Below are 26310 nucleotides of genomic sequence, written 5' to 3'. Positions count from 1 at the left end.
CGCGCAGCCCCGACCACAGCGCTTCCGGCGCGCCCCTACTACGTCACTGTCCCGCGCCGCGCGAGCGCGGGGAGGAGGTGCCCCGCGCCGCCCTCACGCGCGCATGCGCGGCCCCCCCGCCCCGCCGCGCGCTCATGGCGGCCGCGATGTTCCGGAGCCTGTTGGTCTCCGCGGCCCAGCAGCGGCCTCAGGCCCCGGGCCCCGGCGGGGCCCCCCGGGAGCAGCCGCCGCCCGGCGCCCCCGCCCCCGACACGCTGGAGGCGCAGTTCAGCTGCCCCATCTGCCTGGAGGTGTATCACCGGGCCGTGTGCATCGGGGGCTGCGGCCACACGTGAGCGCGGGGGGGCTCCGGGGGGGCGGCGGGGCGCCTTGGGGCCGGACGTGCGCATCCGGGTAGCGGGCCGGGGGGGCGGGAAGAAACCCCCCTGGAGCCCATAACCCGCCCCCCCCCACGGCTCAGCGCCTGCCCCCCCCACCCGTCTCTGGGGTACCCCGGGACCCCTCAGGCCCCCGTGCTGCACCGCAGGCCTGTGGCTACATCCCCTCCCTGCCCCCTTCCAGCCCCCCAAGCCGGGGCCTGGAGCCCCGCCCCCCCCGGCCCCGCCCCGCGCGGCTTCCAGTCGGCGGGTCCTGGCCGCGGATGGGGGTGTGAACCACACGCCCCGGCCCTGCCCGGGCGGGACTCTCCCGGGGGCCGGGTTTCGCCCCAGGGGCTCGCGCGCCATGGGGCGCTTTGTCTGGAGCAGAGCCACTGAATTCTCAGCTTCGCCTGGAGTCTGTTTGGGCGCGGGGTGATTGGCAGCTCCTTGTGTTGCGGTGTCCGATCATCTAACGGCTGAGTCACCCGGTTCCCTAAAACCGCCTTTCGGTGCACATGTCTTATGACTAGTTTCTCCCCGGAGCCAGAGGCAGCTGTAAATGTCAGAACATGCACTACTTGTTTTGATTGATTTTATCTCCGGAGCAAACAATACGTATTCCGACGACGGTGGTGGCTTGCTTGTGTGGTATCGGCAGCATGCAAAGTGCTTTGCCGAAGAGCTCTGCCCTGACAAGCTTACAGTCTAATTGGGCAAGAGGTGAAGGAGGTGGGATGGGAAGTGACCAGAGGCAGCTTGAGGGGCAGGTGTCCCTAGCCTCTGTTTGCCAGAAGCTGGGAGTAGGTGATAGGGAAAGGATCACTTGATGATGACCTGTTCTGTTCATTCCCTTTGAAGCACCTGGCATTGGCCACTGTCGGAAGACAGGATACTGGGCTAGATGGACCTTTGGTCTGACCCAGTATGATTGGTCTTATGTTCAGTGCTAGCAAATGTCCTATTCCATGGGTTTTGGTTTGATTTAGGGTACAGGTGGAGCAGCAAGGTTTAAAGGGTGCCTGGAAGGAAGCATTTCGTAGACCGTCCCTTGATTTTCCCTTCTCTTTACAACCAGAAGTAGTTTCCAGGATATCTTGAAGATCTCCAATTTAAATACTGGCAATGCTGAATGAAACAGCGAAACTTACTGCCTCCTTCACCATCTTGGACTTTACCTCAATCTCCCCATATCACCTCCTTAATGTAAATAGCTACGCCAGGGAGTGAGGCCCACCCTGATGGTATGGGTGTTCCATAATCTGCCACCCAGGTGTGACACTGATGGGCACTTCAGCAATGTGTGTGAGGGCAGAACAGAGCGCTGCATAGTAAAATGGCAGCTGGAGTGAAAGGAATGTCTGCTAATGACAACACCAGCAGAAACTATGGTGTCTTGTAGTGCCCTGTGCTTGCATCCGTCACGAAAGCTTATGCTCAAATAAATTTGTTAGTCTCTAAGGTGCCACAAGTACTCTTTTTATTTTTGTGGATACAGACGAACACGGCTGCTACTCTGAAACCTGTGCTTGTATAGTTATCTGTGGATCTGCTAAGAGGCTAATAGGGAAACCCCACAAAGGACAGGTCCCTCCTTGCAAAACAAGTTGAGAGAGCCTCACTTGTTGATCAAGAACTTTACACTCATCGGGAAAGGGAGGACTGCTGGAGGAGATGGGGTACAAACCCCCGGTTACAGGGTCACTCAGTAGCAGACAGATGACTAGGTGGTTCTGGTCATGTAAAATACACTCCTGCTGGTAGACGAATGTAGCTTGGTGATTTGAGTTCACCAGCAGTGGAAAAACTTGCAGCTGATGAGCTTTGCCCTGCAGTTTCAGGGAGTGCCGTGTCTGGTGCTCCATTTTCAGACTGAGCATCCCTTGAGGGTGGATGGGAGGCTAACTGTTTGGGGGACTGCAAATGGCAGGGCCAGACCAGCTGACAACTCACACCATAGGAGAGAGAATTCTGTATAGTGGTGGTGTGTGAAAGACTGTTAAATCAAACAGGGAAGACAGGCACCTTTGACTATTTCCAAATTCTTAATTCTAAGCCATGTTCCCCTTGGGTAGTAAACAGCAAGAGTCGGGGTCGGGGCTGCGTGTCCCATGGGGGAGGGGAGCGCTGCCTCCAAGTGCCAGACTCCTCAGCAGGCTGATGGGGCCCAAAGCTCTTCTTGAACTTCCTTCAGAGCCTGAAAAATGTCCAGTTTCTCCAAATCACGGACTGCAGTTTAAAATCGCCCCTTCTCTGTTGGACCAATGACAAACGTGGCAGGTTCTGGGTTGGTCTGCAGGCCTCAGCCTCCAGCCATTGTTCACTTTGCTGTTGATGAGCCAGACAGGATCAGCAATTCCAAGAATCAGTTCAGAACATTGCTTTCTCAACAGAGCAGAGTGGAGGGACCGTGCAGTTCATGCTCCTACATCAAAACAAGCTGGCCGGTCCAATTTTAGGCCTCCCTCTGTCCCAGTAGCATTCCTTTTATTGATTGAGCTTCAGTGTTCAGCACTGTGCCAATGGATAAGTAGACAACACCGGACCCAACAAGCTTGCAGTCTACTGGAAACAAACAAAGCTGTTCTGGTACCTAACCTTGCAATGGTGACTCCCGCTGGAGTCCTGCTCCTTTTGTTCTGGTCATCTTTGGGTCACTGGGGTGGATTTGGCCTGCCTGCAGTACTGTCTCGGTAATGATTGAGCGTGATGTGGAGGGCAGCCATGTCTATCACTGTGCCTATCCCTCCTGTAGACACAGTGGTGTATGCACCAACTACAGGTAGGAATCTTGCAGGGGACAATGTTGGAAAGCTTTGCTGTGAAGAGGAGAGGGCTGTCATCCCTGCATCGGGGTCAAAATGGAAGGAAGGAATGGGTGGGGGCTAGGTCCCCATGAAGGAGTAGGCGGGAATGAGGCTGCGGGTGAGCAGAGCTTTGAAGGTCCTATGCTTACACTTGGTGGGGAATGGTAGAGGAAAGGTGGTAGAGAGTCTGCACAGGTGGTTGGAGACATGATGAAGATTGCTAGCAGCATCTGGAGGGAGAAGCAGGGAGACCTGAGAGCAGATTACAGGAGTTAAGGAGAGGTGACCAATGTGCACATGAGGGCTTTAGATCTTGTCTTCACTAGGAAAAAGTTGTGGGAGCTAAAACTTGAGCCTGAGAGACAGAGCTGTCAGTAGTGATGGCAAAGGCAGCGTTGGGGAGGGATGTGGAGAAGCTGTGGGTTTATTTGACCAAAGTGCTTTTGAGTCGGTGACCAAACTGTTTAACCTGATACAGAGGCTGGACTCTTGGTGAGCTGCCTGTGCTAACAGACCCTAAGAGGATCCTGTGGTCCTTCCCTCTGTGCAATATGCTGCATTGGAAGCTGCTGAGGAGAGGAGTCTGGGTGGAAGGCAGGTTCGCTGGTGGCTCCCTGCTTTTGTTCAGGAGCAGGGTAGTGACCATGTGAACTCTGCCTCCCAGCAGGAGCTGCTTGTACATATCTATTACCCTGTCCTCATGCCACTGATCCAGAGAGACTGTCAGGAAGTGCAGCTTTTGCGGACACCGGCTGCCTTTAATGTGTGAGAGAGTCCATCTTTGCACCAAGCTGGGGGGTGTCGTTGAGGACTCTCATGCCAGTGACAGGAAACTAAGCAAGTGGCATGAGGTGGGTGTGGGAACTGGCATGTACCACAGTGCTCTGCATTATCATTTGCTTGTGTTACCATCATGCTTGCAGGCCTCAACTGAGGCAAGGCCTTAGTGTGCTGTGTAAACACATAGTGAGAGACAGTCCTTACCATGAAGAGCTTAGCAAAGTAGTCAAGACAGGCAAAGGCTAGGAGAATGCAAAATGGGGCCGATAGTATTCCTTAATAGGGAACTGCGACAAGGAGATGAAGCAACTTGCCTGGAGTTTGCCAGGGAACACATGATGGAGCCACATTTTGTTTTGACATTTTCAAAATGAAAAATTCTGGTTGTCTGGTTCAATATGACATTTTGATTTGAAATTTCAACTAATTAAAGTAGGACAGGGTAGAGAAGAAGGGTAAAGTCAAAACAAGATGTTCTGATTGACCTGAAACGACAACAAAATCCATGTTTTAGTGCAGAAGTTTGAGATTTGGGGGGGGGGGGGGATTTCCAACTCTCAGGTATTCATGGGACCAATAAAACATTTCCCACCTAGCTCTAAATTGAAACATCCAACCCCACTCCAAGAGTTAGTCGTGGGCGGCAAGACGGTGTTGGGTAAACTCCACTTTGTGTTGTTGGGGAGCAGACAATGAACCAATTGCATGTTGACCTTAAAGAATTATGGATTAATTGCAGATTCTGTTTGTCTATTTCAGAGCTGTTGAGCATGTCTTGGGTGAGCGAGGGAGGGAGCGGGTTCTTAATATAGTTGTCTGGAAATTTTCCATGCTGAAACTATAGCTTCCAGTTTATTTTCAGCAGGGATCCCAGCTCATCTTTACAGATGTCTACACTTTTCCCTTTGCTCAAGATAAAAAGTTACGGCCAACTAGCTGTTCCACTCTGGACAAATCAGTTCACGGTGGAAAGACTGGTGCACTACCAAGAGAGATTTGCCGTTTGCCCCTTTTGTCTTCCCCACTCACCCATAGCCCTGTTTCCAGTAGAAAAGTTTATTTCCTAGAATTTCCTCTCCAGCACTTGATTTAAGGTCCCTGTTTCTGCAGCCATAAGAACTTTGAACTTTCCAGCCTAATCTCAACGTGTCCTGGCCTATTACTTCCCTCCCATGAAGCCCTAAATGGCTTGTTTTTGAAAATCATTGCATGAGCATCTACAGTGAAAGCACATTACTTGGTCTTGCTGCCTCGCTGTGGGTCTCTGGATCACTGGTCTAATGCTTCCTGCCCTTCATCTGGGGTTCATAGCAGAGCACTTTTTCCCAGCTCGCATTTTGTGCATGGATACGCATGGAGATCAATTAGATCTTATTCATGTGACGTTGTGTAGTGCAGCATGGAGTCTGCAAAGGGCAACAGGCTCCTGTCTGCTTTCTGGCACATACCCCCCGAATGCTCTTCCTCATTCCTAGATGTCTACAGACAGGCCTGACATTAGAGGTGGTGCAACCATCATTCACTCTCACTGAAGAAATGTTGTTGGGGATATTCCCAACATCCCTTCAGCCTGTCCCAGGCTGGCTGCCCTGCCAGCAAGGTGTGGCTGGCTGCGATAGGTTCTAATAGTGTTGCTCAGCCTCAGAGAGTGGTCACTCTTCTCCAGCGTTTGAAGTCTGGACATTTCTAAATTGGTATGTGGACATTTAACCCTGCAGCTACCATGGAAAGGCAGTCACATTGGTAGGTCCTCACTTGCACTTGTAAGTGTAACCCTGGGGCACAGGTGAATTCCTGGATGGATGGTATCATGAGCAGAAGCAGACCTAACTTTGGCCTCTGTTAGTGTCCAGGTACTCTGTTGGTTTAAAGGAGCAGTGTGGCAAGAATGTCACTTGCACACCTCCTGTTGTCTGGTTAGCTGAACACCTCTGTTTACCTCTATGGCTCCTATCACCACAGTATGTCAGCTGGCAGCTCAGCTGTGCGAACAGCCTGGAACAAACCAACCTCACTCACTGTGTCAATGAAGGAGATGTTTTCCTTAATGAAGGACCAGACGGTAGAAGGGTGTCCCCTTCCCCAAGGGCCAAGTCCATTGACTGTCACACTCCTAATTCCTGCAGGCTTGGGAACCAAGGATCAGGAGCTGACTTTGCCCCAGACAGCATCACTAGCTCTCGGCACCAGCCTGTGCATGTGATCTGAAACCTCGTTAATTCTCAGCGATGCTTCCCAGTGAGGCTGTAGCCGGAGAGCTAGCATAAGATATCTTTCTGTGAGAGACCATTGGGGGTAAATGCAAAGCCAGACCTTGTTGCACAGCCTGAAATTCTTACCTACAGGGGCCAACCCAATGTGGTTGCTACGTTGGCTGCAGCCTGACACGTGATCACTGGCTACTGGGGAGGAAACCTGCCTTCCTGTGGGGGAGGAAACCTGAGCGTGTTTGTTCTGTTGTGGTCATGCATGCAATGGGCACGTTCCGCTCTGTATAAGTCCCTCACTTAGAAGCCCTGCCCGCAAGCTATCTGTTCTGGACACATCCAGATCCTTCTCTTTGGACCCTTAGCCATTGCAGCCTGGCTGGGTGCTCTGGTAGCTCTGTCTCTGGAGGTACTTGTAGAAGTCTCTGTATGTATAGAGCATCCATTTTCAGATGGTAGGGAGAAGCTGCTGGAGAAGGCAAATTGGTCAGTAGGTTCAGTAGCCCTGTGACTAGTCTGGGGAATTCAGGAAAGTGTCTAGACTATGCAGGAGGGAGGTGGCAAACTAGAACAGGAGAGTAGTGGCCAGGAGGAACAAGTAGGTGAAAGTCTCAAGTCTCTGCTCCAGCTGGCCTATGAGCCCCCCACATGCCCCCATAAAGCAGAGTGGGGTGGCTACATGAGGTCTGCAACTCAGATGCACAGTGTGTTACTTTTGAAACAGGAGTCCGGAGTTGCTGATTTCTGTGTATTAGTAGTGCATTGATGTGCATGGGAGAAGTTCAGCCTGTTGGACCTATGTGCTGGATCTATGTGGAGGAACCGTTTCCATGCCCTTAGATCTCATAGATCTCATACTAGATCCTTGGTGGCTAACAAAAAGCTCCTACCAGCTTCCTAAAGTCTGAGGAGAAACCAGTTCAGTTGATCTGTGTGGGATCAATTCCTGCGTTACTATACTGAGGGACCCCCCAAGAAGACAGTAGGCAGGGCTTCCTATGAGTAGGTGTGTCAGGGGGCATGTGGGGGGCAACCAAAATGCCACGGGGCCCTTTCATAGACTCATAGACTTTAAGGTCAGAAGGGACCATTATGATCGTCCAGTCTGACCTCCTGCACAATGCAGGCCACAGAATCTCACCCACCCACTCCTGTAACAACCTATATCTGAGCTATTGAAGTCCTCAAATCGTGGTTTAAAGACTTCGAGGTGCAGAGAATCCTTCAGCAAGTGACCCATGCCCCACGCTGCAGAGGAAGGTGAAAAATCCCCAGGGCTTCTGCCAATCTGCCCTGGAGGAAAATTGCTTCCTGATCCCAAATATGGTGATCAGCTAAACTATGCACATGTGGGCAAGACTCACCAGCCAGACACCCAGGAAAGAATTCTCTGTAGTAACTCGGATCCCACCCCATCTAACATCCCATCACAGGCTATTGGGCATATCTACCGCTAATAGTTGAAGATCAGTTAATTGCCAAAATTAGGCTATCCCATCATACCATCCCCTCCATAAACTTATCAAGCTTAGTTTTGAAGCCAGATATGTCTTTTGCCCCCACTGCTTCCCTTGGAAGGTTGTTCCAGAACTTCACTCCTCTGATGGTTTGAAACCTTCATCTAATTTCAAGTCTAAACTTCCTGATGGCCAGTTTATATCCATTTGTTCTTGTATCAACATTGGTACTGAGCTTAAATAATTCTTCTCCCTCTGTGGTATTTATCCCTCTGATATATTTATAGAGAGCAATCATATCTCCCCTTAGCCTTCTTATGGTTAGGCTAAACAAGCCAAGCTCCTTGAGTCTCCTTTCATGAGACAGGTTTTCCATTCCTCGGATCATCCTAGTAACCCTTCTCTGTACCTGTTCCAGTTTGAATTCATCTTTCTTAAACATGGGAGACCAGAACTGCAAACAGTATTCCAGATGAGGTCTCACTAGTGCCTTGTATAACGGAACTAACACCTCCTTATCTCTACTGGAAATACCTCGCCTGATACATCCCAAGACCGCATTAGCTTTTTTCACAGCCATATCACATTGGCAGCTCATAGTCATCCTGTGATCAACCAATACTCCAAGGTCCTTGTCCGCCTCTGTTACTTCCAAGTGATGCGTTCCCAGTTTATAATAAAAATTCTTATTAATCCTTAAATGCATGACCTCACACTTTTCACTATTAAATTTCATCCTATTACTATTACTCCAGTTTACAAGGTCATCCAGATCTTCCTGTATGATAGCCCGGTCGTCTCTGTATTGGCAATACCTCCCAACTTCGTGTCATCCGCAGACTTTATTAGCATATTCCCACTTTTTGTGCCAAGGTCATTAATAAAAAGATTAAATAAGATTGGTCCCAAAACTGATCCCTGGGGAGCTCCACTAGTAACCTCCTTCCAGCCTGACAGTTCACCTTTCAGTGTGACCTGCTGTAGTCTCCCCTTTAACCAGTTCCTTATCCACCTTTCAATTTTCACATTGATCCCCATCTTTTCCAATTTAGCTAAGAATTCCGCATGTGGAACCGTATCAAATGCCTTACTGAAATCGAGGTAAATTAGATCCACTGCGTTTCCTTTGTTTAAAAAATCTCCTTCTTTGAGAAGGTAACAGATCAGGTTGGTTTGACACGATCAACCTTTTGTAAAACCATGTTGTATTTTGTCCCAATTACCATTAACCTCAATGTCCTTAATTACTTTCTCCTTCAAAATTTTTTCTAAGACCTTGCATGCTACAGATGTCAAACTAACAGGCCTGTAATTACCCGGATCACTTTTTTATCCTTTCTTAAGAATAGGAACTATGTTAGCAATTCTCCAGTCATATGGTACAACCCCTGAGATTCATTAAAATTTTTTGCTAATGGGCTTGCAATTTCATCTGCCAGTTCCTTTAATGTTCTTGGATGAAGATTATCTGGGCCCCCCGATTTAGTCCCGTTAAGATGTTCAAGTTTGGCTTCTACCTCGGATGTGGTAATATCTACCTCCATATCCTCCTTCCCATTTGTTGTCCTACCATTATCCCTAAGCTCCTCATTAGCCTCATTAAAGACTGAGGCAAAGTATTTGTTTAGATATTGGGCCATGCCTAGATTATCCTTAACCTCCACTCCATCCTCAGTGTTTAGCGGTCCCACTTCTTCTCTCTTTGTTTTCTTCTTATTTATATGGCTATAGAACCTTTTACTATTGGTTTTAATTCCCTTTGCAAGGTCCAACTCTACATGGCTTTTGGCCTTTCTCACTTTATTCCTACATGTTCTGTCCTCAGTAAGGTAGCTTTCCTTGCTGATCCCTCCCATCTTCCACTCCTTGTAGGCTTTCTGCTTTATCACCTCTCTAAGGTGCTTGCTCATCCAGCTTGGTCTACAACTCCTGCTTATGAATTTTTTCCCCTTTCTTGGGATGCAGGCTTCTGATAGTTTCTGCAACTTTGACTTGAAGTAATTCCAGGCCTCCTCTGCCTTTAGATCCACAAGTTCTTCAGTCCAATCAACTTCCCTAACTAATTTCTTTCATTTTTTTAAAGTTAGCTCTTTTGAAATCAAAAACCCTAGTCACAGATCTATTTTTGTTTATCCTTCCATTTAATTTGAACTGAATTAGCTCATGATCGCTTGAACCAAGGTTGTCCCCTACAACCATTTCTTCTATAAGGTCCTCACTACTCATCAAAACCAAATCTAAAATGGCATCCCCTCTTGTTGGTTCAGCAACTACTTGATGAAGGAATCCATCAGCTATCGCATCCAGGAAAATCTAAGCCCTATTATTATTACTAGCACTTGTCCTCTAGTCTATATCTGGGAACTTAAAGTCTCCCATGATCACACAATTCCCATTAGTATTTACTTCATTAAAAACATTAAAGAGGTCTCTATCCATATCCAGATTGGACCCCAGGGGTCTATAGCACACCCCAAGCACTATCCCAGGGCAGGCTCTAGTAGCTTTCTTCCCCAATGTGATTTTTTGCCCAGACGGACTCTGTCTTATCCATTCCATCGCTTCTTATTTCTTTACAATCTACCTCATCATTGATATACAATGTTACTCCACCACCTTTGCCTTTATTTCTGTCTTTCCTAAACAGCACATATCCTTCTATACCTGTAGTCCAGTCATGACTACTGTTCCACCATGTTTCTGTTATCCCTATAATATCTGATTTCACTTCCTGCACCAGTAGCTCTAGTTCCTCCATTTTGTTACCTAGTCTCCTCACATTAGTGTACAAACATCTTAATTTTTGCTGTTCTGTACCCGATTAGGCACAGACATTCTACCACCAGTATCACCTATTAGACTGGTGTGAACACTACGCCTTCCTCCTAATGTCCATTCTCCTACCCACGACCGTATCCTTTCTTACTTCGTTTTCTTCCCTCTCAATGTTAAAATCCGGTGTGGAGATAACCTGGACATCTCCCAACCATCTCCCCTAGATTCCTAGTTTAAAGCTCTCTTGATCAGTTGTGCCATCCTAGAAGTCTGTTTCCCTCCTTACTCAGGTGAAGTCTGTCCCAGGAGAACAGTCCTCTGTCCATGAATGCCTCCCAGTGGCCATACATCCCAAAGCACTCCTTGTAGCACCACTGCTTGAGCCATCTGTTGAGCATCATAATCTTGTCACATCTTTGTTGCCCTTCTCTAGGAACAGGCAGAATCCAACTGAAGATCACCTGAGCTTCGATTTCCTTAAGCGTCTTCCCCAGCCTGGCATAGTCTCCCTTGATACGTTCCAGCGAGAATCTAGCCATATCATTTGTTCCCACATGAAGGACAGTCAGTGGATTCTTTCCTGCTCCCGTTAGGATCCTCTTCAGCCTCAGGTCCACATCCCGTATCTTAGCACCCGGCAGACAGCACACCTTTCTGTTCTCTGGATCAGCTCTGGTTACAGGCCTGCCTATCCTTCTCAGTAAGGAGTCCCCAATCACGTAGACCTGCCTTTTCCTGGCGATGGTGCGATTCTCCAGTCTATCCCCTGTTCCCTCTGGCTGCAAGTCCTCTCGATTCCTATTGTCCCTTGCAATCCTCTGCAACCCATCCCAAATCCTCCTGGGGCTCATATTTGGTGGTGTTATCGCCATTGACTCTTGCCCTCTTCCTATAGGACTAGCTGCTCTTCTCTTTTTCTTTGCCCTCTCACCTTCAGTGACCATCTACTGTGACCCTTCTTCATTTTCTAACTCTGCAAACCTGTTGTTGAGCTCTGTTTCTCCTTCACTAGTCTCTTTTCCTCTGCCTGGTTCTCTTAGTCACATGCTTCCACTGTCCACTTTCCTCACCCAGCAATATCCCCTCAGAGTTCTTTGGTCTTGCTTCCACCTGCAAGTCTGAGCTTTTCTCTTCAGCCTCCTCATGTCTTTGCTCCATCATCTGCTTGAATCCCCTTCTAAACTCAACCAGAGTTTCCACCTGCATCTTCAATCCTCGGTTCTTTTCTTCCATCAGCTCTATCAGGTGGCACTTCACGCAGACAAAACTCTTTTCAGGTACCCCCTCCAGGATCATGTGCATGCCACAGCTTCCACATCCAGTCATCTTCATTGTGCCTTCCACTGCCTGGGTCACTACCACTGCTGCCTCTGTGTCTGTCATCGCCTTCCCACTTAAGTCCTGTTAGTCTTCTCCTCCAACAAAATTCCTTTTCCTCCAACAGAACTCCCTCTCAAACTCCCCTGTTTACATCTCTGTTTGCTGGCTCCTGTGCTGATGCAGCTGTCTGGACTGTGATAAATAACGGTTCTCCTCTGAACAACTTAATGGTTTTGTTTCTCCTCCAGATTTTGCGGGGAATGTTTGCAACCATGTCTCCAAGTGCCGTCTCCTCTGTGTCCACTCTGCCGCATGCCCTTTGACCCCAAAAAGGTGGAGAAGGCCTCCAATGTGGAAAAGCAGTTGTCCTCCTACAAGGCTCCCTGCAGAGGGTGCAGTAAGAAGGTAATCCATCAGAGCGGGTCCAGTTGTGACTGCCCCATAACTGGTATTTTGGGTGCAGGACAGGTATGGATGACACCCCGTGTGGCCCATTGTGCTAGTCAAGGTTTTGTCTGTGCTCAGATGAATGTTGGTTTATGTCTGAGCACGGTGTTTCTTTCGGGAGTTACTTCCTGCGTCCCCAAAGATTGTGAATGGGAGGCAAGTGGGATGCTCCACTGCCAGACATGTGGCTTGGAACCTCAGGGCAGCACGACAAACGGGGTGCCCCACCGCTATAAGAAAACCTGACCTTTGCTCCAGTTGGGGAGGCGGTCAAATAGCAGGAAGGGTGGCCTTGTACTCTAAGCACCAGAGTGGGAGTCAGAAGAGCTGGGTTCTGTTCCTAGCTCTGTTACAGAGTCATGGTGTCTCCTTGAGTCAGTCACTTACCCTCTCTCTGCCTCGGTTTCCTATCTGGACAATGGGGATAATGCTTCCTACATCAGAGGTGCTGAGGCTTAACTTGGGAATGTTTATGAAGTATTAGCGATGCTCTCTTGCAGGCCAAAGTCAATATTTTATTACGTGGATGCATCTTTTAAAAAGGGAACCTGGGCCCTTTTCTCCCTCTGTTACTTAACCCTTTCTACAAGACAAAAGTTGTCCGTTTTCTACTAAAATGCATCCTTTCCCTGTAATGATCATCTCCCCACTCCCTGTATTTGGAATCAGCACTGCTCCATGCCTAGTTCTTGTTAGGGAGTTTACTGCTGGCTGAGCAATGGTGCAGACCTGACGTTGGAGTGTTAATTCCTCAGCACCAGTGCATATTACAGTGGCAAGGTTGCACCGCTGTAGTTAAGGTTGTGTCAAGACTTCTGTTTAAAGGTTGAACTTCCTAAGTCCTCTGAAATGGACATGCTCAGCTGGACGCCTTTGAAATTTGCTGTGCCTCAGGAGAGTGCAGGGTGTGGCGAATGACCCCAATGTTTCCTTCTTGTTCTTTGATGGTGTTCGATGGAAACCTGTGGGGGAGAGTGAATGGGTTGTAGAAGGAGGTGAAGAGCTTGTACATTTCAATAACACTGGGGTTGGCAGAGTAATGGGGCCATTGTGTGTACTGGGCCATTGCTGAAAGAGGGCAAAGTTAAGATTGTGTGGGCCACCTTGACTGTGGATTTCCTGCTTTTCTAAATTTGAGATTTGCTCAACACAATGTTCTGCAAGGGGGACGGCATACCACCAAGCAACCTTAACTCTGTGTTACCATAGTTTTTTTGCCACTGAATTTAACATAGATGTTTAGACTCTAGAGAACACTGCTCACGAACCAGATCAAATTCTGGAACCCAGAATACTTGCTACCATGCTTGGTAAAGCTCCAGCTGGTGGTTACACCCGAGGGATCTCCTGGTTGGCTGGCTGAGTTTCACATGCAGTGCTGCCCAACTTGAGAGCTTAGGTACATGGCCTTTTGCAAAATCCGACGCTGTTGGTGCTTGTGAACCCACAGGGCCCCTGCAGGAAGGACTGTGAGATATCTGAGCTATGCTGACGTGGCTGCCTTGTGCGAGGTGGTGCTGTGCTCAGATGAAACATCTCTGTGTCCTAACACCCTTTGGCAGAAGACTAGTGCCATTATTAAAACAGTGGAGCCTTCCAGAGAGACTTGGGATGACATAAGAACAGAGGGGGACAGACCTCAAGTGGTACAGCTGGTGTTTCATCTCTTGTGTATTAGCAGCCTTACAGAGTGGGATGTTCTTCCCTTTAGAGCTGGTGAAAGAAGTTGGATTGACCGCCCTCAAGATCACAGCAGAGAGTAGGTCTGACTAGGGCATTGTCCTGCCATCATGCCTCAGCCCTGCCTTGAAGGGACCACCTGTGGGGTAATCCAGACCTGGGTGCCTCTGAGACTGGCAGTAAAGTTGTTCATTTGTGGTGGCTTTGTGATGTGGATACCTGTCACCTAGGGGATGGAGACCCTTTCCCTCTGCTGCTCCAACACCTCACTTGCTGTCAAGTGAATAATTCCATAACTCTCTGTGTACCTTTGAGCCTGGCATTTCTGTTCCTTGTTGAGAACTTGACTCTAAGGTTTGGGTTGCCTTGAAGGGCAAGAGCTCTACCATGACTTGCTTTGGTCTTATGAAAAGGAAATGGGCTTTCTTAGCAGTATCTGGGATCAGCTAGACTAACCCACCCCACTCCCCCAAAATCCTGCATCTCCTCACTGTAGCTGGTTGGCTGATTGTTTTAGTTGGCTATAATGAGACATGCTTTGGCCCAGCAATTCCACATTGGTGCAGATTGATGTGCAATAATCCTAGTTCAAAGATTTTCCTGGTTCTCCAATAGTCTTTTTTTTTCTTTTTCCCTCCCTCTGTTTGTCTTTCTAGGTAACCCTAGCGAAGATGAGATCCCACGTTTCATCCTGCGCTAAGGTTCAAGAGCAGATGGCCAACTGCCCAAAGTTCGTTCCAGTGGTTCCAACTTCTCAGCCCATTCCAAGGTATTAAAATACCAAATTCAACTACTTCACATGAGAATCCTCCTATTTCGTTTTTGTAACAAATTGCTATTTAAACAGTGCCACAAGATGAACCAGAAACTGTCAGGTCAAATCTGGCCTTGAATTTTAGAGGGATTTCTAAATAGGCTTTTCCAAAACCTGATCCAACACAAATGTCTATGTGATTTTAAAAAAAAATCCAGTGGAAAAGCTTTTTCTTAAACAAAACTTATTCTATGTATAATTATTAGGAAACACATATAATATGCCTCAACACATCCTAATTTCATAGGAATTAATACTGATAAAATATAAGAATGAAATGGATTAATTCAGAAAGAGAAACATATTATTTGATACGGGTGGCTGAATTAGTAGGATATAATAGCTAGCAAAATAATCCTGTGGGTACACTGACTGTGATGTAAATATGGAGTAAGTCCACTGAAGCCACTGGAGGTGCATCAGCATGTGATCAAAATCTTTGCCTTCAGTCTAAGGTGGTGTTTGGTGCCAGTGGTGAGGAAGTGACTCATGGTGCATCAGGTCCTTTGGAGTCTGCTGCGGTCAGCTTGTCTCTGTGAAGCCAGTTCTGTTTTCACCTGTCCTCTTCCCTGTTGGTCTCTGTTGTGTTGAATTCTTGACTGCTGTTTCTTTTTAGCAATATTCCAAACCGTTCCACTTTTGTCTGCCCTTATTGTGGAGCCCGGAACCTGGACCAGCAAGAGCTGGTCAAGCACTGCATGGAGAACCACCGCAATGACCCCAACAAAGTGGTGAGCTTTCCTCTGGCAGACTGGCGAGTATTTGGTACCGTGGCTCTGATTTCCATGTCTGGCTCTTTGCTCATGAACTTCTTACTGGGCAGAGAATGGGAGCGGGGTAACCTCCAGTGAATTGGAAGTCTCTGCGTATTTTAATTAATCCCTTGTTCAAAGTCAACAGGCGCACACATCTGCTTCTGGGCATAAAGTACTATCCGCATTTCTAACTCATTTAATCTTTGTTAAATCTCTTTGACAGGCAGACACAGAGCTGGATCTATTAGCTTTGCTCGAGGTGCATTGCAGAGCAAGAACTGGGTTAAGCCTAGATTTCAGTGCTGTCTCCCTAACTCTAATGGTTTTGCTTTGCCACTCACTTTCCACTACAATAGGCTGTGACTTTTAAGACCTCTTTTGTGCTTCTGAGACGGGAGCTTCTTCTGTGTCCCTAAATGCATTGTGCCTTTAAGCTCACAGAGGGATCACAGCTTTTTGGCAGGGAACCCTCTGCATTTAATTGATTATATTTCCTGTGTCCCATTCTGGTCCTGAGCCTATTGCGCTCAACACCCATCAATGCTAAAAGGGACCATCTCCAGATTGAAAATACCTCTTTAACCCAGTAGAGCATCCCCGAGGGTGCTCAGCATTCTGTCTGTCGCTTTCATGCACCATTCCCACAGTTGCGGGAAATGTGTGAGCATGCATAATGTCTAAGCAGTCTCAAAAATCTGCCCTTTGAGTCTGGAGGCTTCCAGCACTAACCGACATGCCCTAGCTCTCCAGCTTGTGTAGATGCACAGTGTCTCTTGAAGAGGGTGTTTGCAGAAATTGCCTCTGACTGATAGAAGTTAAAAGGGAAAAGTAGTCCTGCTCGTGTTTGGGCTTTGGGTGGCAGGCAGCAGTTTCAAGAACTGCACCACATTGCTGGTCTCATGACTTCCCTTTCCTCCCCTGTATGTTCTAGGTGTGCCCAGTCTGTTCAGCGATGCCCTGGGGGGATCCCAGCTACAAGAGTGCCAACTTCCTGCAGCATCTCCTACACAGGCACAAGTTCTCCTATGACACCTTTGTGGTGGGTACTGCTGCAAATCAAAGTTCAAGTCGCTTAGGGCCCTGGCCTGTTCCCACTGACGACATTCCAGCCCTTAATCAGCTGGCGCTGGCTTCACATGTGGCTGGCCCATATGAGAAATGAGAACGCCACTTTTGTGTGCAATTATTGCACAGTTTTCATGCTGAGCTATCAGTTACTAACATCTTTTAGTGGGGGAACAGAAGGGGAAAGGTTTTCTTCTGTATTGCAGGTATCTGTCCCAACCAGCTAAGTGGCCTTGAAATAACTTCTGCCTTTTTAGATAAAATCACATCTATACTGAGACAAAATAGCATGTTGGAATGGTGAAGCAAGACTCTGCAATAGGCTGTGGCAAGAACCTGTGTTGAATAGTAGGAAGTTCCCCTCCTAGCAGGACACAGGAGGGTTGGGGGGGAGGGGTCCTGTCTGAAGGCTGAGCTTTGTTCCTGTGGCCTGCACTTCTGGGAGACAGCTGTATGTTGCTTGTGCTGCTCTCTCCGGGTCATCCACTTTGGTATTATCGTCATTGCGGTAGTACCTTGAGGCCATTGGGAGGGATCTGGGGCCACGGAGCTAAGACCTGGAGATGCATGCCATGAAACAGATCCCTTCCCCCAAGATCTGACAGTCCGAGTGATGAACTTCGCCAGTTTGTGATCAGTGAGGCCAGGCAGGGGAGTTGGGAAAGGAGGAGTATTTAAGCTTTCTATCATCTCCTGTGTCCCATTTAAACACACTGGGAAATGAGCAAGAGAAGTGTCACTGAAAACCTGCTAGGGCTACAAAGTTCCAGCCAAATGTGCTGTCAAGTTCATATCAGCCTCTACGTGCAGGCTGAATCTCACCTGAGCTTGACACATTTTAACGAAGAAGGTTTTTGAGAGAGGTAAAGCCACTAATTCAGGAGCTGGGCTGCATTTGGCAGGCTCCACGCTGCCTTTTGGCATGCAGCACGAGCTCCCTTCACAATCTGCACTGGGGACTTGAGAGAAGTGAGCCGGTGGTAATTCTGTAGGAGTAGTCACCGTTCCAGACAGCCTCAGGAAGATCTCCATCCGTGAGAGGCTGGCCAGGCTGTACTGGCATCTCGCCAGAAGCAAAGGTCCAAGATGTGGCCATAAGCAAATACCTGTGTTGTACAAACAGCTATGGGGCCTGTGGCCAAAAGGGGCGTTGTACAACACTGGACTGGCTGAGTCCAGCCCCTCACTCTGAGACCGGCTCTTGCAGAGCGGCGTTGGAATCTGAGCTCCAGAGACCATTCAGAAATACAGAACGTGCACAGCGTGCGTGTGTGCTATGTCCTTCTCTGGTGTGGTGTGCAAATGAGAACTCTGGCAGGTCTCCCTCACTGTTAATCTTTTGTGTGGGTGTGGGGTGGTACTCTCCCCTCGAAGGCTGCAGCCAGGGCAGTTCTGCTCCAGGGACCTTGTAGATAAACTCCTGTTTGTATCTGCCATTATCGTTTGGTAGATTAGATTCCAGAGTGACTGTTAACCTCAGAGGACAGATACTAAGCTTTGAAATATTTGCACGTCTCATCTTTCAAAGGATCCTCATGGTCATGTAGCTTGTGCCCAAATTTGGGTATTGAAAAAAAAAATGGTGGTGGTGATAGAAACCTTTTTTGACTTTGTAAATGAAACCTTTTCAAGTGGCTGCATCTTCCTGCTGCGTGTAGGCAAAACAGAGCATGAAACTGAGGGTAGAACTGACCAGTTTATCTTCACTGTCCTTTTAAAATGCAAGAAATAAGCTTAGAAAAGTAAATTAATCTCCTGTTCTTCCCAGCCTGGCCTGTCTGAGGTGGCAGTAATTGCACAGGAGAGGTTTCTTGTAATCATGTGGCTGTTTTGACAGTGTCCATGATCCGAAAGGAAGGTCAATGTGAAGATTCTTTCCGCTTGGCATTCTGGTCCTTTCTTGGGAATGTCACAGGAGGTACGAACACCCGGGCAGACAGCTCACTGATGCAGGGAGAGACGCGTTGACTCTTCCTCAGCCCCTCTGACCTGTTCACTCTTCTTGTTTCCAGGACTATAATATTGATGAAGAAGCTGCATTGCAGGCTGCATTGGCGCTCTCCCTCTCGGAGAACTGACGGCGACTGCTGAGCAGCGGTGTGGATCCTTTGCACAGGTCGCCTTTCCACTAGGAGAGGTGTGACACTTGTTCATCCCGCTGCATCCCCTAGAGATTAGGCCGCCCATCTCTGTTTAAATCACACCTTGTTTAATAAGGTGGAATCTTTTGTTGCACAATGAAATGGTGAGCGAGCATGATCTGGTGAGAGTGACCCCTGCTGGATGGGAAGAGGCAAAGGTGACCTTACCAAATGTTTGTTTTTTCCAATTGGGCATTTCATATCCATATACGGAGTATATATCTATATCTATTTATTATTAGATGCTTTTTGGCACCGTTGCTCCTCATATTTGTTGCAGTTAATGGGTACGTAAAACAATGATGCATTTTATGTAAAATGCCCTAGTTTTCAATTCTTCTCAACAATAGGGTTTTGTTTTTGTTTTTTTAAAGCATTGAGTGTTTTTTAACCTCGTAAGAGTATTTATGGAGATGTTGGCCCTCCACCCTCCCGAGGGCATGAGCAGTCTGTTGCTCAGCTCTGTTGCCACTGCTCAGGGAAGGCCAGAGGCAATGAAGCACATTGGGCTAAATCTGGGCACGAACCTGCTGCGCTCAGAGACCGTGATGACAGGTCTATTAAAAAGAGCTAGGTAGAAATGGGAAGGAATCCTGAACTGTCCTGCCACTGGCATTCTTTCCCCTTGCTCATTTTGTACTAGCTTTTGTGATACTAGAGTTCTTGCATTTTTTCTACATTAATCGGTGTGAGACCTTTTCACGTTTTATAGAGCAAAAATCAAAACAGTTACTCTTCATATTGCAATATTTGTGTTTGACTAGGAACAATAGTATTTTTATGGAACCTTATTAAGAAAAATATTATATTTTTTAAACACATGCTGTGGATTCAAGAACTGGGGGTAGGGTGGGGAACTGCTGGAACCTGGAATTGAGAGGGGGCTCTTTTCCATTCGCGCCCGAGCAACAGAAAGGTTGGATTGTTTTGTATTTATTTTTTGTGTTTACAGTTTTTTTGCTTTTGCTTCTTTTACCCCCTCTTTCCCCCCCCCCCCCCCATATGATGCTGATGTGCAGCCATGCTGGATCAGCCATGTGACCCAAGCATGGGAGGGCGGTACTCGGAGTTACTCACCAGGCATTAACCGGGGTATTGGTCAATGGATCAAATCCACTTCTGAAAGAAAATAAAAACTGTGAATTAGCTACAAGCTGTGCGTGTCTCCAAGATGCAAAGCCCTGTGAGTGGTTCAGCAGAGGCGGTGTTCTCCGGGGCAACAGTCCCATTAGCATTATCAAGGTGCAGGCCAGTTAGTGTCTCGACTCCAGGCTGTTCATTCGCTTCTGTTGGCATGGATGGGCTGTTTGGCTAGGACTGTGAGGGGGCTGATCTGGTCCTAGCTTGGCAGAGCTCAGTTGAGCAGTGGTCTGGTGTTTAAAAGTGCGTGCAGTACAGCATGACAAGCAGGCTGCCTTCCACTATTACTACTAACTTTAGGTCTCTTAAAGCTTTTGATTAATCTATGAGTTCTAATGTGTGTGAATATGGCACTTATAGTGTGCAAATCCAGCCTTGGGCTGTGGCATGTAAACTGTAGTTAGGGACTCACTTAGATTCTAGTCACCTATGGAGAGGGAAACCGATGCTCTTCAGCAGCCATCCAGAGATTGATTGAGTCTCCGTGATCCCGAGGCAAAGATTCAGGAGCTCACCGGGAGTGATACCAGTAGGATAATTTATAATAAATGTCATGCCCAGATTATTTTTTTCTATTACAACTGTAATTTTACAGCATTAAACTTTATAAGGAGGTGACTGCAAAACTCTCCATTGGTGTGGAGTTAAACCCAGCATTTGGTGCTGGCCCTGTCTGAGACAGGACACATGACTCAACAGGCCTTTGGTCTGAGGGCATGGCAGGTCCTGAAATCAGGTAGAGCGAGATCTGTTTGTAACCGACCATTACATACTGTGGGGTGGCTGAAACTTAGGCCTAGCTGCATGCATTCTTCCTGGGGGCCAGGAGGCTGTCTGGGCGTGCTCAGGTCCATGCTCTTGCTGTAGTGTAGAATCAGACCTGCTTAGTCCTCCAGCACTGTGAAGATCACTTCCTCGTTTGCTCCTCGGAGGGTCCAGGCGCCTCTCTGGGAATAGGGAGGATCTCACCAAAGGTTTGGGCTGATCCTGTTTTTAAGGGAGTTGAAATTCATTTTGGAATAGCATGGCTAGCAATGCTGGGAAACGGAATGGCTGGAGCAGGGTGCCCTCTCCATGGCAGGGAGACGTGTGTGTTCAGTTAACTTGTCCAGCCAGTGCGGTTCGGAAGGAAGTGCTGGGAGTTTTGACAGTGCATTCCCTGTCTAGTTTCTGCTCAGGTCTGTGACTTCAAGGTCATTGGTGCTGTTGCGTTGACTGTCGTTCAATGGGCCTGTGTAACACTGGTTTAATCCTTGTACTGACTTGAGGCCTGATGTTCCCCACCTTAGATGCCAAGCCTCAGACCAGTGCTGCACACAGCCCCTTTCTTCCCAGCCAAGGAGAACTGGCCGCTTGTCACTGGGCGGTTCCCATCCTTAACTGGCCTCTGGGATCCCCATTGCTGGGTCCTCCTTTCTATAGTGACTGGACATCCTACTCTGCAGCACAAAACAAAACAAAACAAAGTTCCTGGTTGGTATTCACAAGCCCCTCTGTTGATGAGTTCTGGGGAAGAGCCCTGTGGGAGGCAGGGCAAAGTCTATCTAGGACCATTTCATTTCCCATCTGCTAAGAGACATCCTGTAGCCTCCCTAGCTATAAACACAAAACGGGTAAATCACGTACAGTCCTGCTTAGCGAGCTGGAACCCAGCACCTGCCACTTCCAGGGACCTGGGAGCTTTTCTCCTCCAGTGCCCCGGGAGGGGAAGTCACGGTTAGGAACACAACCCAGCAATAGATACCTTGTCCACTCACAACCTGCTGTGAAATGTGAAGGGGCAGGATTCATCAGGTTCTGTGATTCTCTCATCCCATGGGTGTTTGGGTGACGCTGTACTTTCACATTCAGGGTGTTTAAAGCCAGAAGAGGCCATTAGAACCTCTAGTCTGATCTATGTAACACAGGCCATTAAAGTTGTCCAAGCATGAGGTGGTGTGTGGCTAGTGGCCATGTGTTGGCCTCTTGGAAGGGGACCTTTCCTCCATCCATCTGTTCCTGCTTTAGCTGTTTTGTTTTCTGGCTCTGTGCCTGGTTCCTGTCCCTTCCCATCACAGTTAAAATCAGCCTCATCACTGGATCACTTTTTTGTTCTCTATTTGCTCTTTTATCCTGTGACCTTTGTTATTTGTCACCTGACCTACCGTGAATCCTCCTATCTGCAGCAGTGCAGGAGGCTATCCTATAAACCCACCCCAGGGAAGGAGCATTGCAGCTTGCTAACCTTCCTGCTCTTGGTCTCCCAATATGGACACATTGTGCTACTAAAGTTCTTGGCTTATGGCGGTCTAATCTCAAGCACGCTGGCTGAAGGCCACCTGGCGCTGTGGGACCTTGTGGAGGGATCTTCTCGTTTTCTTAGATGGGATCTCCAGCTCCAAACCCTTATTTATCATCCTTGGACCTTTGCTCTAGCACGCACGGTTAACCCTTTCTCCAGAATAGCTGAGGGTCTCTGCTTGCCTCTGGTTTGCCCACTGTCGCCTTTTCCCTTTGTTGCAAAGCAGCTGCCACCTTCCCAACATGCTAGAACACCACCTACTTTGCATCGCACTTTGATAGTCTGGGACCAATTGGCAGGCAGTAGCATTGGTACATTCCCTCTGAGGGATGGAGTGCTCTGCTGAGTGAAAGCACGACTTCGCACTGACGCCTGTGGACTCTCAGGGTGTGCATGGCAGCTAGCTAATCTCCTGGCGTTTGGGAGCTGGCTTGTGCAGGCCTTCCTTTCAGCATTGCTCTGGCTGCGTGATACTCGCCATCTGGCACCACACCGTCGCTGCGAGCAGTTCCACGGTCGTGCCAAATTGTCTTGGGGGTGATAGTTTAAACATCTCAGTAGCCACTTCATTCCAGGCTGGAAGCTTAGTTTGTAAGTGGGTTACCTACCAACATAGCTGAATGCAACTGCCTACTGCAAACCCAGGGACTGATGGAAACTGCCCCCAAATCTCTGCCTTTGAATGTAAGATGAGATCGGACTGGGAAACTCCCTAGTACGGTGCTGTTAACCTTGCTTGTTTTGCTTCACTTAGTTGGGATGGGTTAGGGAAGGAGGTTTTGTCAATCTAGCCTTAAAACCCAGCCATCTGCCAGCAGGCTGTTTGTCCTGGGTTTGGATCTGTACTGCTGCAGGGGCAACGTAAAGAGGGCAGCGGAAATATAATCCAGAGGGCTTTTCTTCTCAAATGAGCACCTTCTACCTTTCGCAGACGTCAGATCTCATCTGTTCCCATTTCTCTTCCAGCAGCATTAAGCTGCAGAGCTTATGTACCTTTAAAGTATGTAAGCTTTAATAAACCTACCTAACTTTTCTACTCTTAATGTACTATATAGAATGGGGTCCAGTTTTGCACTGGCTTTCAAGGCATGGGGAGTGGGGAGGGTGTCTGAGTCTTGTCTTAATGTAAATTGTGTCTAACAGAAAATGGGAGTTTTGGCAGGAGAATTTTTTACTTATGGCTTGAGGCTGGATGTGCTTGATCTCTCTTCAAAGTGGTGGCGTAGGACTGTGAAACGCAAACCTCGTGCTGGGAACAGGAATGGCAATGAGTTGGCCAGTGTGATGAGGAAGAATCAGAACCCATAAACCTTGTTAACTTTCTCTAGCCCTGTCTCACCCCAACCTGCCAGCTGACAAATTGCCTTAACTTTTGTTCCTAGCATGGAGTTTGTTCCTATCTTTGTATTGTTAACTGTCTTGTTATAACAAGCAGAATCCTCTAGGGGGAGCAACAATTACACACTTGCTAGGGGAAGCCTGTCTAGTGTATATCTCAAGTGCTGCATTTTGTCATTACCCTTGAGATGCCGTTGGAAAAAGCCCTGTGCTTTGCTGAAGCCATGCGCATCTTACAATGCAATGTGTAAATGTCTCTGGAATGTGTGCTGTCATGCAAGAAATATTCATGTGCTACTGTAGAAGTCTTGTTTGCCATAGGTTCAATTGCACTTGTGAGGCAGCAAGGATTAGTGGTTAGAGCAGGGAGCTGAAAGCCAAGACACTCGAGTCTGTCTCTACTACTCCACTCACTAGCTGGGTGACCTCGGGCAAGTCACTTAATCTTTGTGCCTCAGTTTCCCTATCTGAGCAATACCCACCTTAGGGATTATTTGGGGGTGATGCCCTCCTCTGTAAAGTGCTAGGGGATCCTCGTATGAACGGTGCTATAGAAATGGGAAATGTCACCTTTCAAAATCAGTTGAGTGTCAGTAAGCACAGTTCATTTTTCAGCTGTATAATTGTTCAGATCTCTTTACCTAAGCAATTTGGTGATGTTTGTAAATCATTCACTCTGTGCTCAAAATGGCTGTTCGTTTCCAGCTGGCTAATCTGGACTTGCTAAATGAGGGAACTGTGCTGGAGCAAGGCTGACTTTCAGTGCATGCTGGTAGATTGCTGGTTTGCAATATACTCTATCTGTATTTTCAGTGCAAATACACAGAGATGCTATCGAGTACACGAATGTCAATGGCATATCGCTCTCAGACCTGCAATGTGCCGCGGCCTGCAAGAGAAAAGAGTTTTTTCATACGATACAGCTCTAGCAGCATCTCCATGGGTGACTTTGGGTTTATGTGGCACCTTCATACGCCAGGTGTCCTGAAGCTCTTTCCACTGGAGTGAGTGAAACATCAGCAGGTGCAGCAGCTGTTCTGCCCTCTGCAGTTGCCCAAATGTGGAGGGAGAATGCTGACCAGGGTTCTGGTGTTGTGGAAAAACTCTTTGAAGCAGATGGGGAGCAGCCGTCAGATATGGGCAGAAAGGCCCTTGATGGAATGTCTCAGCCAAAGGTTGCTAACGGGGCACATCAAGTCGCCATGTGGTGTTCACCTGAAAGAGCAGCTGCCGCTTGGGAGACTATCCAGGGTGGGTGACTGTGAGGAACTCCCTGTGCAAGGACAGCGTGTCTCAGCTCATACTCGGTGGATCAGCACAACGCTCAGGAGTCCAGCCCTTAAAAGGCCTATGTTTAAGTTCACTCATTCCCATTCTGGGTCCATCTTAACCTTTATACACTGTTCCGTACTGATCAGTTTGTTGTGAATGTCTTCACTTCTCACCCTGCTCACCCAAAATCCAGGCAGGGGAGGGAGTGGGTTAGCGTTCATCAACCACACTGAGATGTAGAAGGTGGCTGCCTTCTAGTCCAGAAGCCATCCTCTCCCAGGATTGCTTCGTGTCCGACTGGGGCCTGAGAGAACTTTCAGCAGTGCCATTGGCTTTTGATGGGACTCAGGCTCTCTTGAAAATTTTGCTCTACATTGCTAGGTTGAAGAGCGCCATTTTGGGGCTTAACCAAGGTACTTCCCTGCACCCTGTTATCCGAGTTTTAGGCTCACACTCTTGTAATACAGGTTTTTTTCCACCTCAGTCTAAATAGTAACAGAAAATATTGCAATGCATGTTTGCTCCCGAGTGGCTAGCTGTCCCTCCCCCACCCTCTCACCCGGAGGAACCTGCAGTCGTCTGTACAACACATGAGCAAAGGGCAAACACTTAGCAGAGGCTGCTCTGAGGAATTTCCTGAGTTGGGAGTTAGCCATGTGGGGCTGCTTGGGAGACATGAATAAAACCATAGGCCCCCTGGCTCACTGCGGATTTCTTCCTAGCCTGCGTCTGCACTTTTCCCCTGGGGACAGCTAACTGGATTTCCTGAAGATTATGGTACCTCCTTGCAATATATGCTCTCTCCAGGAAGAAAGGAGTTGATATACAACCTGGGAAGCGTCTGGGTTTCCTGTTTGTGCCCGTCCAGTACCCGGATCACTGCCCCTGGCCTGTACTGTTGGGTCCCATGTATAAAGAGCTCATGCTGCTTTGTGGGCAAGTCTGTGCCACTTCTTAGCTCCTTCTGAAGGGGACTTTGCCCGGAAGGGGGGCAAGTGGTGGCGCCCTGAGCGGGTTGCTGGCGAGGACCCCTTTCTGTGGTATAAATTATGAATGGCAGCATTTATTGGCCCAAGATTCCCACTGGAGGTGGGGAAGGGGAAGGTGCAACAGATGCTAGCAAGGCAGCATGGCTCTGTGGATAGACTTGTGGGGCTGGGAGTCGAGGCTTGAGTTCCATCCCTGGCTCCTCCTGTATGATCTTCAACAAGCCACTTCTCTGTGCCTCAGTTTCCCCAGCTCTGTAGCAGGGGCAATGATACCTGCTTTTGTAAAGCACTTTAAGGCCTATGGATGAAAAGCCCCATATATGTATGTGCTAAGTGGATATTTACTATGCTCCCTTTGCATCAGTTATGTGTAATAACGTAAACTAACGGGGTTTACACTCAGAATTCCACGTGTCACAGCGAATCATCAGACTTCTTCCCCTTGAACTCCTGATTCTACTCGAGGTTTGGGAATGTCGGGCCCACGGTTCTGGGTGTAGGCAGAGTCCCCCGTGTTGCGTGTTCTCTGTCAGGTTTGGCATTGGTGACGGTCATGCTGTTCAGTGTGGTGTTGTGACTATTTTGCATATGAATAGAACTTTTAACGAGACATACTGTTTTTTGAAGAAAAAATCAATGATGTATTTGTAGCAAACCATTTTTCTCAATAAACGCAGTTTCATCCA

At 48.1% G+C, this 26310-nt stretch overlaps 1 protein-coding gene across 3 annotated transcripts; it reads left to right on the top strand.

Annotated features, from left to right (window-relative positions):
* The first annotated feature begins 135 nt into the window (after positions 1 to 135).
* RNF166 (ring finger protein 166) lies at positions 136 to 26310 on the top strand. 3 transcript variants are annotated; one of them, XR_013347600.1, is made up of 7 exons: positions 136 to 331; positions 11951 to 12107; positions 14486 to 14598; positions 15260 to 15374; positions 16330 to 16437; positions 18476 to 18600; positions 24177 to 26310. XR_013347600.1 is itself a non-coding variant. In XM_077830767.1 (6 exons), the coding sequence occupies exons 1-6, from the start codon at positions 147 to 149 to the stop codon at positions 18539 to 18541; spliced, it is 744 nt and encodes a 247-aa protein (XP_077686893.1). In that variant the 5' UTR covers positions 136 to 146; the 3' UTR covers positions 18542 to 26310. The 3 variants fall into 3 exon arrangements, 1 of the variants encoding a protein (XP_077686893.1); XR_013347599.1 differs by having other exon boundaries at positions 18476 to 18762; XM_077830767.1 differs by having other exon boundaries at positions 18476 to 26310.

Source organism: Eretmochelys imbricata, chromosome 12 (genome assembly GCF_965152235.1).
Source record: "Eretmochelys imbricata isolate rEreImb1 chromosome 12, rEreImb1.hap1, whole genome shotgun sequence".
Lineage (NCBI taxonomy): Eukaryota > Metazoa > Chordata > Testudines > Cheloniidae > Eretmochelys > Eretmochelys imbricata.
This window is presented reverse-complemented; position numbering and strand designations above follow the sequence as displayed.